Source organism: Pteropus alecto, unplaced genomic scaffold (assembly GCF_000325575.1).
Source record: "Pteropus alecto unplaced genomic scaffold, ASM32557v1 scaffold251, whole genome shotgun sequence".
Lineage (NCBI taxonomy): Eukaryota > Metazoa > Chordata > Mammalia > Chiroptera > Pteropodidae > Pteropus > Pteropus alecto.
In genome coordinates this window covers 3,357,381-3,368,986 of record NW_006431048.1, presented here as the reverse complement: position 1 = coordinate 3,368,986, position 11,606 = coordinate 3,357,381, and the positions used below count along the sequence as shown (strand labels likewise).

Genomic DNA, 11,606 nt, shown 5'->3' with positions numbered 1-11,606 from the left:
AGAATCTCATTTTTCTCATCTGTTTAAAATATAGAAGGATAATGTAGTACCAGCTTCCTTAAATTATTGCAGGAAATCATCCTATGATGTGTGTAAAGTGCCCACCATAGTGCCTGACCCCCAAACTGGCTCAGTCAGGGTTTACTGTTTCCATCATTATCCCACCTACCCTTGTTGTAGACTCTCTCGGACTTTTATGGCTCCACATTGGTGGCTCAGACCCAACCCTTCAAGCCTCTTTCTCTCTGTTTTCTACTTGTAGGGGGCTTTGTGAAGAAGCATGGTCAACCTGTTTCCAAAACCTTGGGGTAAGTTCTTTAATGTTCAAGCCAGAGTAAGGGCTAGATTGGCTTTTCCCGCTGACTCGACAGAATAGGTCTAGAGAGCAAGTCTCCTTGGGCATCCTGGTTTATGATAGCTAAAGCAGAAACCTTTTGGGATGTGTTATGTCATTCACATAGTGCATCCTGACCTGGTGGCCTCTGTGGCTAGCCCCTTGACTGACCCAGCTTCTAAATGCTGAGGAAGGAGGCTATGTAGCTATAGTCTGCAGAGATGTCTAGCAGTCAAGGCAATAGTCAGAAGACTTAAATAAGCAGATTTAAAAGAGGCAATCAATATGTGACACTTCTTATGGAAAGTAACCTGTATTGTAAGGGTAAGTAACAGTAGCTGCTATAACAAACAAGCCCCCTAATACAATGGCTTAACACAGGAAAAGTTTATTTCTTACTCAAGCAGTCATTTTAGATATTCTTTAACAGGTGGAGAACCTTCCCATTATCTTTCAGGGACCCAGCCGAGCTCCTTCTATTTTGTGGCACTATCATCTCCTAGGCCTTGGAGCCTCTGCTGGACCATCTGCATCTAGCCAGAAGAGTAGGCAAGAGAGACTGTGAAGAATCTCACAGGAAGTTTTATGGGCCCAGCCCAAAAGTGGGATAAAATACTTCTGTTCACAGTCTTTGGGCCAAAACCCAGGCTTTTGGCCAGAGCTCAGTAGGATTCAGGTATACCTTACTTCAAGGGAGGCTAGTAAATGAATTCTAGCTACATGCCTAGGAGGTAGAGGAAACAGCTTTTTCTAGAGGGTGCCTCAGAGGTGTGTTTGAGGCATAGAGCTGGGAAGGCTACCCTTTGCTGGTGTTTGATCCCAACTTAAGTAACTTGGGTGGGGGCAGAGAGATGAGGAGCTGAGTTGCTGCTGGATTCAATGATGATTTCTCTCCAGGGAAAGATTCTTATCCCCTGCAGTGGAGACCCGTCCTAGCATCTGGGGAGAGTGCCCCCCAAAGTTTGCTACCAAGCTGGGTCGAGCTGTGGTCAAAGAAGGACAGATGGGACGATTCTCCTGCAAGATCACTGGCCGGCCCCAACCACAGGTCACCTGGCTCAAGGTAAGGTTTTGTCTGCCCTGACTCTGGTCCAGGCCTGGAGACCTGAAAGTTTGGGGTTAGACCCTTTGACTGGTGGGAGTTGGTCTTTCCGGTCAATCTCTTTTAATTCATTCATACAGGGTTTCCTGTATTTTTGATAGCCATGTTTTTCTTGCCCCTGTTTGCACACTCTCCCTCTATTACTCAGTCCACCATGTCCTATAATCCACATACTTACAAAGCAGCATAAAACTTCTGAGTCAAGACAGACCTGACCATCTCAAGAGAGTGGAATTTGAAGTCATGGGACTAGGTTTCAAGCCATGCTCCCTGGTTCACAAAGCATGTGATACTGAGCGAGTCATTTGATCTCTTGGAACCCTGGTTTCTATATCTATTAGGCGGAGATAATCCCACTTATCTCAAAATACTGTTGGGAGGTTCCTTGTGGAAGCGCTTTATAAATCCTTCAGGGCCCAGCAATGTGAAGACAGAGGTGGAGGAGGAGGTGGTGGAGGAGGAAGTGGAGGAGAGAGGAGGGGTGCATGTTAAATAGGGCACTGAGGAGCCATGGGGAACACTTGGGGTCAAGGCCAGGGAGAGCAGGTTTTCCACGGATGGAACTCCTGGATTAAAATGGGTGATGAAACATGTTTTACCTATTTCCTAATTCTCCTAAACGGACTCTGGGAAAATAATAAAAGGAAGAAGGAGGCAAAGGAGAACTGAGCGAAGAATATAGGGTTTTCCACCTCAAACTAGGGTTCCATACATCTACTCTAAAGGGGACCAAACATCACAACATATGCATAGACCCCGAGTCGGGGCCCTTGGACTGTCCAAAGACTGCTCTTGTACAGCATAGGGAATATAGTCTATAGTATTGTAATAACTATGTGTAATGCCAGACTAACCAGGGTGATCACTTTATAAGGCGTATAAATGTCTATGCTATAAATGTCACTATGCTGTACACCTGAAACTAATATAATATTGCATGTCAACTGTCATTGAAAAATAAATTAAAAAAAAAAAACAGGAACAAACACTGCTCTCTAAGCATGTTGACAAAGCCCAGAACAGAGGCTGCCCATGCCTGGTGTCTGTCCCACCAAATGGGCAGGAGGTTGGAGGGCAGTGCCAACAAGTGAGCAGGTTTCTCTGACCGAGCTACTCTATCGCCATCCACAGGGAGATGTTCCCCTGCAGCCAAGTGCCCGTGTGTCCATGTCTGAGAAGAATGGGATGCAAGTTCTGGAAATCCATGAGGTCAACCAAGACGATTTGGGGGTGTACACGTGCATGGTGGTGAACGGGTCAGGGAAGGCCTCCATGTCAGCTGAGCTTTCCATCCAAGGTATCGACTCATAGGAAGGGGTAGTGCATATGATCCCTTCCTGGTGTCTGTACCCTCCTGGAAGGAGCCTGTTCTTTACTCATCTCTGTGTTACACGTGTCACACTTACATACCCATGCGTTCCCCAGAGGCAGGGTCTTGAACCAGAAGGAAGGAAGTGGATGGGCAGCAAGGAGCTTCACTTGTATCCCCACCCTCTGCCTCACACCTGTATCTTCAGTCTCTTTTTCTTGCTCAGACTCCTTTTTTGTGTTTCTAAATGCCGTGGAAGAATAGACATTGCTAATGTCTTGCTGTCACTCCACTTGCAACCTGCCTAAAATTTAACTTATCATCCACTCTCCACTCTGTACTTCAAATCAGGTGTTCCCTCAACTTAACTCTGTCAACCCTAGGATCCTCCTTTTTCTTCTCTTCCAGGCTGAACATTCTAGCCTCGCCTTTGACCCCTACCTCTTTCTTGCCATGGTCATTAGAACTGTCAGTTCTTCCTCTGAAGTATCTTTGACTATATCTCCTCCGTTCATTCGCCCTGGTTCCGCCAAGTCCTGCCAGGGAAAGCCAGAGTGTGTGGAACCTTGAGCAAGGTGGGAAATGGAGGGGTCAGAGAGGGAAACGTCCTTCACTCTCTCCTCTTCCTTTCTTATCCTCTTTTCTTCCATGATTTTTCTCTTCCATATCTCCTTCCTTTCTCAGAAACTCTTCCTCATTGCTCTGTTTACCATTTTTGGCCCATGTTTTCACAACCCCCAGAAAGAAATTATTCTACATTACCACCTGGGACACATATCTATACATAAACATATTTAACTGAAACAGTTACATGAAACACTCCTGAGTTGTACCATATACAGTACATACTGATATTTTCTGTTCCATTCTACATCATTAAGGGGGAAAAAACCCTGGTCCCAACCAAAGAATTTGCTTTTATAACTCACAACAGGATCACGACCTGCTGTTTAGCATTGAGCCTCGTGTTTTAGCCACTGTCCCTTTACTTGCCCTAGCATTGAATTAAAGACCTGTTCCCTTCTGAAGTGCTCAATGACAAAATGCTGTGGTGCCTTTAAAAATAAATAAAAAATAAAGGTCCTTTCAAAATAAATAAAAAATAATAAAAAGAGATAGATAAGACTGGCAAAATATTGATGTTTTCTTAATCTGGGCGAGGGCTTTCAGGTTTTGTTATATCTTTCTCTCTACTATTTATTTTTTTGCAATTTTCCATGATGATATTTAAAAATATATATAATGTGACAGGAAAAAATACATGTTGCATGTTTTTTCTTTGAAGAACCAAATAAAATTACACTTTTTCTGTACATGTTTAAAGCAGGTATTTGTCAAAAACAATCACTTTGTGGGATTGCTTTTGAGGGCCACACGTAACTTAAGCTGTTTGGGTTTGAAATTTTCAGTAGATATTTATTTATATTTTTGTTTGTCCGACTGCTTTTTGTTTCCTTCTGTGGGCTAGTGAAAAGGACAAGTGCCATGTCACAGCATATTGTAGCAGAAGCCACCATAAAGGGGCCAGGACAGCAGTGGAAGTGTTGACAGTGTCTCTGGGGCTCAGAGGAGTTTATCAGATTAAACTAAGAAGTTCAGGACCAGGGAAGCAGGAAGGAGTGAGGGAGGTGGGACCATAGGTGAGAAAGTCAGAGCTTAGAAAGTAAAAAAACTCTATAATAAATGAAAGAGATTGTCTATCACTTTCTCCTCTTGGTGTATAAAATATTCCACTAATAGTCTTTCTACCCTCTCCTTTTTTCCAGGTTTGGACAATGCCAATAGGTATGTCTAGGCTTTGTGATTATTATGTTTCCATCTTGAAATGACCTGTAAGAAAAGAGGAATGGTAATCAAGAAACACCCTGAATTTCTAAGTGATCACATGGGGAGGGAAAATTGACCGTTTGGGAGGTGTTGCTTTATTTCGGGCGTTTTGTTTTGTTCTCCCATTGTAACATGCTATCCAGGTTCTATATCAGGCTTGCCATCAGCATTGAGACTCTTGAAGACTCAATGCCATTGTCTCCCTCTGTATCTGCTCAGTATCTTTATTAGTCAGCGTCGTTAGGAAGGACACTCTGCTCTGAAGAGAATGCCTTCCATGTCCCAGGACAGAATCCGCTCGCTCATCTAGTCTTCCTCAGGAGCTTCCTTCCCTGTATGTGAGGCTCAGTGCAGAACACTAGGTGTGCAGGGTGAGCAGACATCTAGTGTCCAGCAGGGCTTTAAACAGATACATAATTATAAACTGCGATGCTTCTCTGAGGACTAACAACGAAGTGCTCATTTTAGATTAGACAGTCAGAGACACCCTTCCTGAAAACTTCATCTGAAAGTGGTGAGGTGAGAAGTGGGCATTAGGGAGACCTGAAGGAACGCCCATGTGTCTGCAGCCTGGTGGGCAATGGAGATGGTGCCGTGTGAGAGCCAAGGAGGCAGCCTGAGCCCACACGCATAGGGCCATCCTTGCAGGCCACCTTGAGAAACTCAGTTTTATTCTTAATATAATAGTGGAAAAGCTGTTGGAAAATCTTTAAGCTTGAAATGACGATGCAATTTTTGTTTTTAAAAGACCGACTACGCTTGCTGTGTAGAACATGGAATGGAGAGGGCAAGGAAAACTGGTCATGTGGTTTGAACTAGGATGACACTCGTGGGGAAGGAAAAAAAAGGCAGATTGAATGAATGTAGATAGAATAGGCGCTGGATTAGGGGTTAAGGAAGTGTCAAGAATTGCTGCTTGTCTTCTGGCTCTGGAAACTGAGAAAACTGCATGGAAAGACTTTTGCTCATACTCTGTTAACTTGTGGGCTTTTGCGATCCCTGGAATCTGTGCTTGTGGTGAGTAATGCTTGTGAGTAACTGGATGATCATTCTATTCCTCCTTCTCCTTCCCCACTGTCCTCCCTACCACCACCAAACAGGTCGTTTGTGAGGGGAACAAAGGCAGCCAATTCAGATATCAGAAAGGAGGTGACCAACGGAATTGCACAGGAGCCAAAAATGGACAGCCTGGAGACTATAGCTGAAAGTAAGAACTGCTCCAGCACCCAGAGAGGCGGCTCCCCGACCTGGGCCACAAGTACCCAGCCTCAGCCCCTGAGGGAATCCAAGCTGGATCTGTTCGAGGACTCATCTCGAAAGGCCCTGAGGACCCCCGTCCTGCAGAAGACTTCCAGCACCATCACCCTGCAGGCCACAAAAGTCCAGCCGGAACCAAGAGCACCAGTCTCGGGGCCTTTCTCTCCTGGAGAAAAGAGGGAGAAGCCAGCTGCTCCCCCTCCAGCCACCCTTCCCACAAGGCAGTCTGGCCTGAGAAGCCAAGAAGTTGTGAGCAAGGTTGCTACCAGGAAAATCCCCATGGAGAGCCAAAGGGATTCAACATTCCCCAAATTTGAGAGCAAGCCCCAAAGCCAGGAAGTCCGTGAGGATCAAACAGTCAAGTTCAGGTGTGAGGGTGAGTAGAGCTAACTAAGGTCACCGGCCCCCACAAGGTAGCTTCTGGGCCACTTCCTTCCTTCAGCACAGCGGTTTGAGCCTCGTATCCACCCATCCCCTTGGACACCCTCCACCGCAGAAGCCACCTTATAGGGGTCTTCCCTCAGGAAAGACTGTCTAGTAATGTCCCTTGTTCCAAGAAACACCCAACAGTGGCCAGTTGCTCATTGTTGGATCCAGCATCAACCCTTAGCCTTAATTCTCACCACCCTAGAGGGGGAAGTTGATCATCACCATCACCATCAAAAACGAGCCATGGGGTCTCCTCCTCTTTCCTCCCTTCTGCTAACTTTGGCTTACCTGGAGAACTGGCTGTCCCCGTGTATCCCTTCTCCCCAGGGACTCTGCCTCTGTCTTGGGATGTTTACTCTTGTGTGGTGGGGGGTTAAGGAGTAAGAAAGCAGACTCACAGTACCAGGGCAGTGGTATACCAGACTCACCTCTTCCCTTGGGTTCAGGTCCCCACCCCACCCCCGCAAGCTCGGTGTGCTCTCCGGGGGCCTCACAGCCTTCACCTGGCCCTGTAGTTTCAGGGATCCCAAAGCCCCAAGTGACCTGGTTCCTGGAAGGTGCTCCCGTGAGGAGACGAGAAGGCACCATTGAGATTTATGAAGATGGCGGGTCCCATTACCTCTGCTTGCTGCGAGCCCGGGCGAGAGACAGTGGGAACTACAGCTGCATAGCCTCCAATGTCCGAGGCCAGGTGTCCTGTGACTGGACCCTCCTCGTGAAAAGTGAGTACATTCCTCCTGGTCACCCTGGTTTCTCTGGGGGAGGACCGTTCATGGGGGGTTTCATATACTGTGCAAGGTCATTTCCCACAGCCCTCACCTAGGGTATACAACGCATCATAAACGTTGTCCCCACATGTATGCCAAGGCCAAATTCATTGCTCCAGGACAGTGATTCCTGATCAGGAGTTCATATGAGAATCCTCTCAAAATAAACATGCCCAGGCCCCATGCCCAGCCCATCTGAGAGCTACCTTTTTTAGGTTCCTCAGCTGTCCAAGTAGTGCCATGACTCACTTTTAATAAGCATAGGGAACCAAACGTTCACTAAATATACACGTTTACAGTAATATGAGATGATGTGGGATCCCGCATCTTTTATGTTTATTGTAATATCTGTTTATAAAAGTAATGTGTGTTCATTGTGGGGAATTTAAACAATATGTGATCTTATGACTCAGAAATAAATGATATTTTAATGTTTTTAAAACAAAATCAGCATTGTGCCGTTTGTATACTGCTTTCTATTCTAATTTGTTTATGTTACATAAGCATCTTTCTATATATTTAATATTTGAAAACATAGTTTTTCATGTCCATATAATGTTTCATAGCAAATGTATCTCAATTTAGGCATGCACTTATTAATATTTAGATTGTTCCCATTTTTTCACTGTTGAAACAAAACTATGATAAATATTTTTGTACCCATCTATCTCTCTATAAAATTCCCCCCTCGTTAAATGCTTTTTAGAGACCCGAGACCCATACCATACTATTGAGGAACATATTAATACAGGGATAGAGCCAGCAAATTTCGGACTGTTGGAAACTCTGGAACAAATAACCTTCGCCTATTTTTTCAACAAATAAATTGCAAGCAAAAAGAAAGGAGGGGCAACTTATAGGAAACTTAGATGAAAAGATACATAAGAGGCATAAATAATGGCAATGTATGGACTTTGTGTGGATCTTGATTGAGACACCTTTAAAAATTCTGTATGAGAACAGCAGGAAAATTTGCACACTGACAAGATATTTGATATAAAGGAATCATAGTCAACCCTTGGTATCTGCAAGGGATGGTTCCAAGACTCTTTTTGGATACTAAGATCCAAGGACGCTAAAGTTCCTTCTTTAAAATGGTGTAGTATTTGTATATAACCTATACACATCATCTCGTGTACTTTAAATCACAGATTACTTATGCTACTTAATACAATGTAAATGCTATGTAAATAATTGTCATACTATATTATTTAGGAAGCAATGACAAGAAAAAAAAACCTGTACATATTCAATACACACACAACCATCCATCCATTGTCAGCCTAACTACGTAGTACACATCAGCAACAACTCAACATTTTTTTGCAATATTTTCAATCCCTGGTTGGCTGAATCTGTAAATGGGGAACCTGCAGATACAGACGGGCCGACTATAGTGCTATTTTTAAGATGCGATGGTGGTCTTGTAGTTATTTTTTTTTAATTCCATATATTTTAGAGATAAATATTATTTTATTTACTGGATTAAATATGATTTCTGATATTTGCTTCAGAAATAATCCATTATGTGGTGGGAGCCAGTAAGGGTATAAAGAATTGATAATTATTAAAGTTGAAAAACGGGTATATGATGATTAACTATACCTACTTTTGTGTATGTTTGAAATTTGCCATAATAAACATTTAGAGAGAAAAAAAAAAGGAAAAGAATAGAACTTGGTGGTTTATCCATAGAGTAGGACACCATACATCCAGGAAACAAATGTGGCCAACGCGTAGACTCAAATGATGACACATGTCTAAGATATGTTAGTAAAGGAGAAGAGGCAAGTGCAGAGCCATGTGTATCCCATGCTGTTTGTATAAAAGGAAAAAAAAATCTGTGTACATGTATGCAAACAAATGCTTGTGTGTACCTAAAACATTTCTGGAAGGGTCTACAAGTTGCCTCTACAAAGGGAAACTGGGGGTCCACAGAAAGGAGTGGCAATAGTCTTACTTTTCATTGCATATCATTGATGAACCTCCTAATTGGGATTTTTACTTTGTTCATGAATTCCTTTGCAAGGAATATTATCCATTCCATTTGGAAGTGGGAGTGCCCATAGGCAGAGTTCACAGGTCCAGGAGTCTGAGCCTCATCATATGGGGCTCTCTGTCTGGGCAGGGACGGACACATGGCATGATGTCCACCAAAGGTTAAAAACCAACAGGCTTTCGTTGAAGTGTTAGCTATTATTATGAAATGGAAGCCGTGCAGAGAGACTATACTTGCAGCGGGTTGGGGGCAAAAGAGAATGTTGATTTTTAAAGCTACCAGAGAGCTGGGGTGAGAGGAATGGGAATTGAGTATGCTGCAAAACTTGCTTTTCTTACCGAGATTCAGCTGTTTGAGTGTTTTTGAATGAATGCTCCTCAGAATATTGCAAGCCTTTGGCTTATTTCCAGAGTTCTGAAAAAGTTGATTTTGAGTTGTTGCCAGCGTTCTTATTGCTTGTATGGAGGAGGAGATTTTCAGAAGTCCTTGCTCTGCCATTCCAGAAATGTTTCTTGACTCCCTTTCTTCTTGGAGACACTAGCTGTTCTAAAACTTCTCCAGACAGTGTCACCAAGATGCAGGTCATCCGACTTGTGTTCTTTTAGCTTCTCCTGCCACACCCTCTGTCTCTCTCTTTTCTTATTACTGCAGAAAAGCTGTTTCTCTTACCGAGACTTTTCTCTCCATCTCTTCCCATCTTCACAAAGATTGTAACTAATACTGATTTACTTTCCCACCACTAACTCTCTCCCTCCCTTTATCTAGAGGTCTCTTTCTTCTCCCTACCAGCATGCCCTGATCTTCCCCATGCTGACAAAGGAAAGAAAATCTTCCTTCTGCTCAACAGATGAAAAGATACCTTCCTTTAGCTCCTACTGTATCTCTGCATTCTCTTTGACCCCCAAACTTGCTGCCAAGTATAGTGTCTATGCACAGCTTCCGTTTCATAATAACAGCTAACATTCCACCAAAAGCCTGTTTAATGTGCTGGCTTTTCGCCAATGCTTTACGTGCATTGTCCCATTTAGTTATCCCAACAATCTTAGCAGATAATTATAGTTTCAACCACTTTCCAGATGAGAATGCTGGCCTGTAGTGAGGTTAAGAGACTTGCCCATGCTTTGTAAAAGATAGCCTATTTCTTCTTTTTTTTTTTTTAAATGCCTACAGCACCTGGTATTCCTAGGTGGAATCCCATCCAAGTACTAACCAGGCCCAACCCTCCTTCGCTCCCAAGATCAGACGAGATTGGGCACGTTCAGGGTGGCATGGCCATGAGCAAGATAGCCTATTTCTAACTCATGTGGTCTGACATGAAAGCCCATATTCTTTTCAATGACTCCCAAAGGTATTTTTCTAATGAGAGAATTTGACTCTGGCAGGAGGAAAAGGTAGAGATTGTGCCTCTCCACACCACTCCAGGTAATCTGTCCATCCCTCCCTGAGTGTCAGTCTCTTTCAGATGCACCATTATTCTCCTCTGTAGCTGCTCTCTCCTTAGGGGATTTCTTGTCTAGAGGAGGAAGTGTGGACATAGATCAGCTGGGCATAAAGCATGGCTTCACCATTGGGCTTGACTATGGGAAACTATTAACTTTGTAAAATGAGCCAAAGATAGCAAATTCATGGTATTGTCTCAGTCACGTCTGAAAAAGTACTGGCATGTAATAAGCCCTCAAATATTACTTTTTGCCCTTAAAACCCTGAAAGATAATATGGTTTGCCCTTTATCACTGTATTGTATAGCTTCTCTCGAAAAGCACAGGTGAGAGGTCTCTAGTCACCAAGTCCAGCCACCTTTTCTCAGCCATCAGCCACCTTGACATTTCTGTAGCATATTCTAGTTGTTAGAAGAGATTGTCTATCCCTATTGCTCTTAATTAAGATCCCCAAACTACAAAATACTCCTCCATTCATCGATGTAGAAGCCTTCTGGAAAGCTCAGCTGGGTGGTTCTCACTGAGGCTGTTCATCAACATCATGAGGTAACTTGGTAACGCATAGTCCCAGGCGTCCAGCAGTTCCAAACCTAGGTTGGAAGACTAGAACACACATGAGTCTAGAACACACATGGCCTAGGTTGGAAGACTAGAACACACATGAGTCTTTGTCATTTGATTCAGTCCTGGAATTGGAAAAACTAATTATAATAATTTAAAATTGAAACGTTCTCACCAGTGTGCATGTGGTCTGTATATGTAAAAAAATATTCACAAGACCGTGCAGTCACCAATGGGACATAAAGAAGATAAGAGACAGTGGGAAGTAGAGTAGGACCAAGAAAGGCAGGAAGAAGGAGCTCTGAGGATGCTCCAGGGTAGCAAAAACCAAGACAAGACAGGAGGTACCTGAGTCCCAGGGGAGAGAAGGCAGGCCCAGGCCCAGCACACTCCCAGACCTGGGGCATTTTGTGACAGTAAAAAAACCCCTTCCAGTTCCTCTGTCTCAGGCTCCAGGTCTCTACACTGGACGTGTTCTCCTTCCAGGTATGAACCAAGATAAGGCAAAGCCAGGCAACCAAGAAGGCCCTGGGTGCCAAAGGCAGTGAGGCATCCGCCTGCAAGACTTGGGGTAACTGCAGT

General features: G+C 43.9%; 1 protein-coding gene and 1 pseudogene across 7 annotated transcripts in view; one reads left to right on the top strand and one right to left on the bottom strand.

Moving 5' to 3' along the window:
- Positions 1 to 11,606, top strand: part of MYLK (myosin light chain kinase) — a 236,631-nt gene that overhangs the window by 127,045 nt on the left and 97,980 nt on the right. For all 7 annotated transcript variants that reach the window (XM_025052116.1, XM_015595959.2, XM_025052108.1 and 4 more), the window contains 6 exons: positions 263 to 308; positions 1,232 to 1,397; positions 2,568 to 2,733; positions 4,512 to 4,530; positions 5,673 to 6,205; positions 6,774 to 6,980. In XM_025052116.1, coding sequence (XP_024907884.1) covers positions 263 to 308; positions 1,232 to 1,397; positions 2,568 to 2,733; positions 4,512 to 4,530; positions 5,673 to 6,205; positions 6,774 to 6,980 — 1,137 coding nt within the window. The remainder of the gene's footprint in view (positions 1 to 262; positions 309 to 1,231; positions 1,398 to 2,567; positions 2,734 to 4,511; positions 4,531 to 5,672; positions 6,206 to 6,773; positions 6,981 to 11,606) is intronic.
- LOC112486158 lies at positions 10,186 to 10,304 on the bottom strand (annotated as a pseudogene).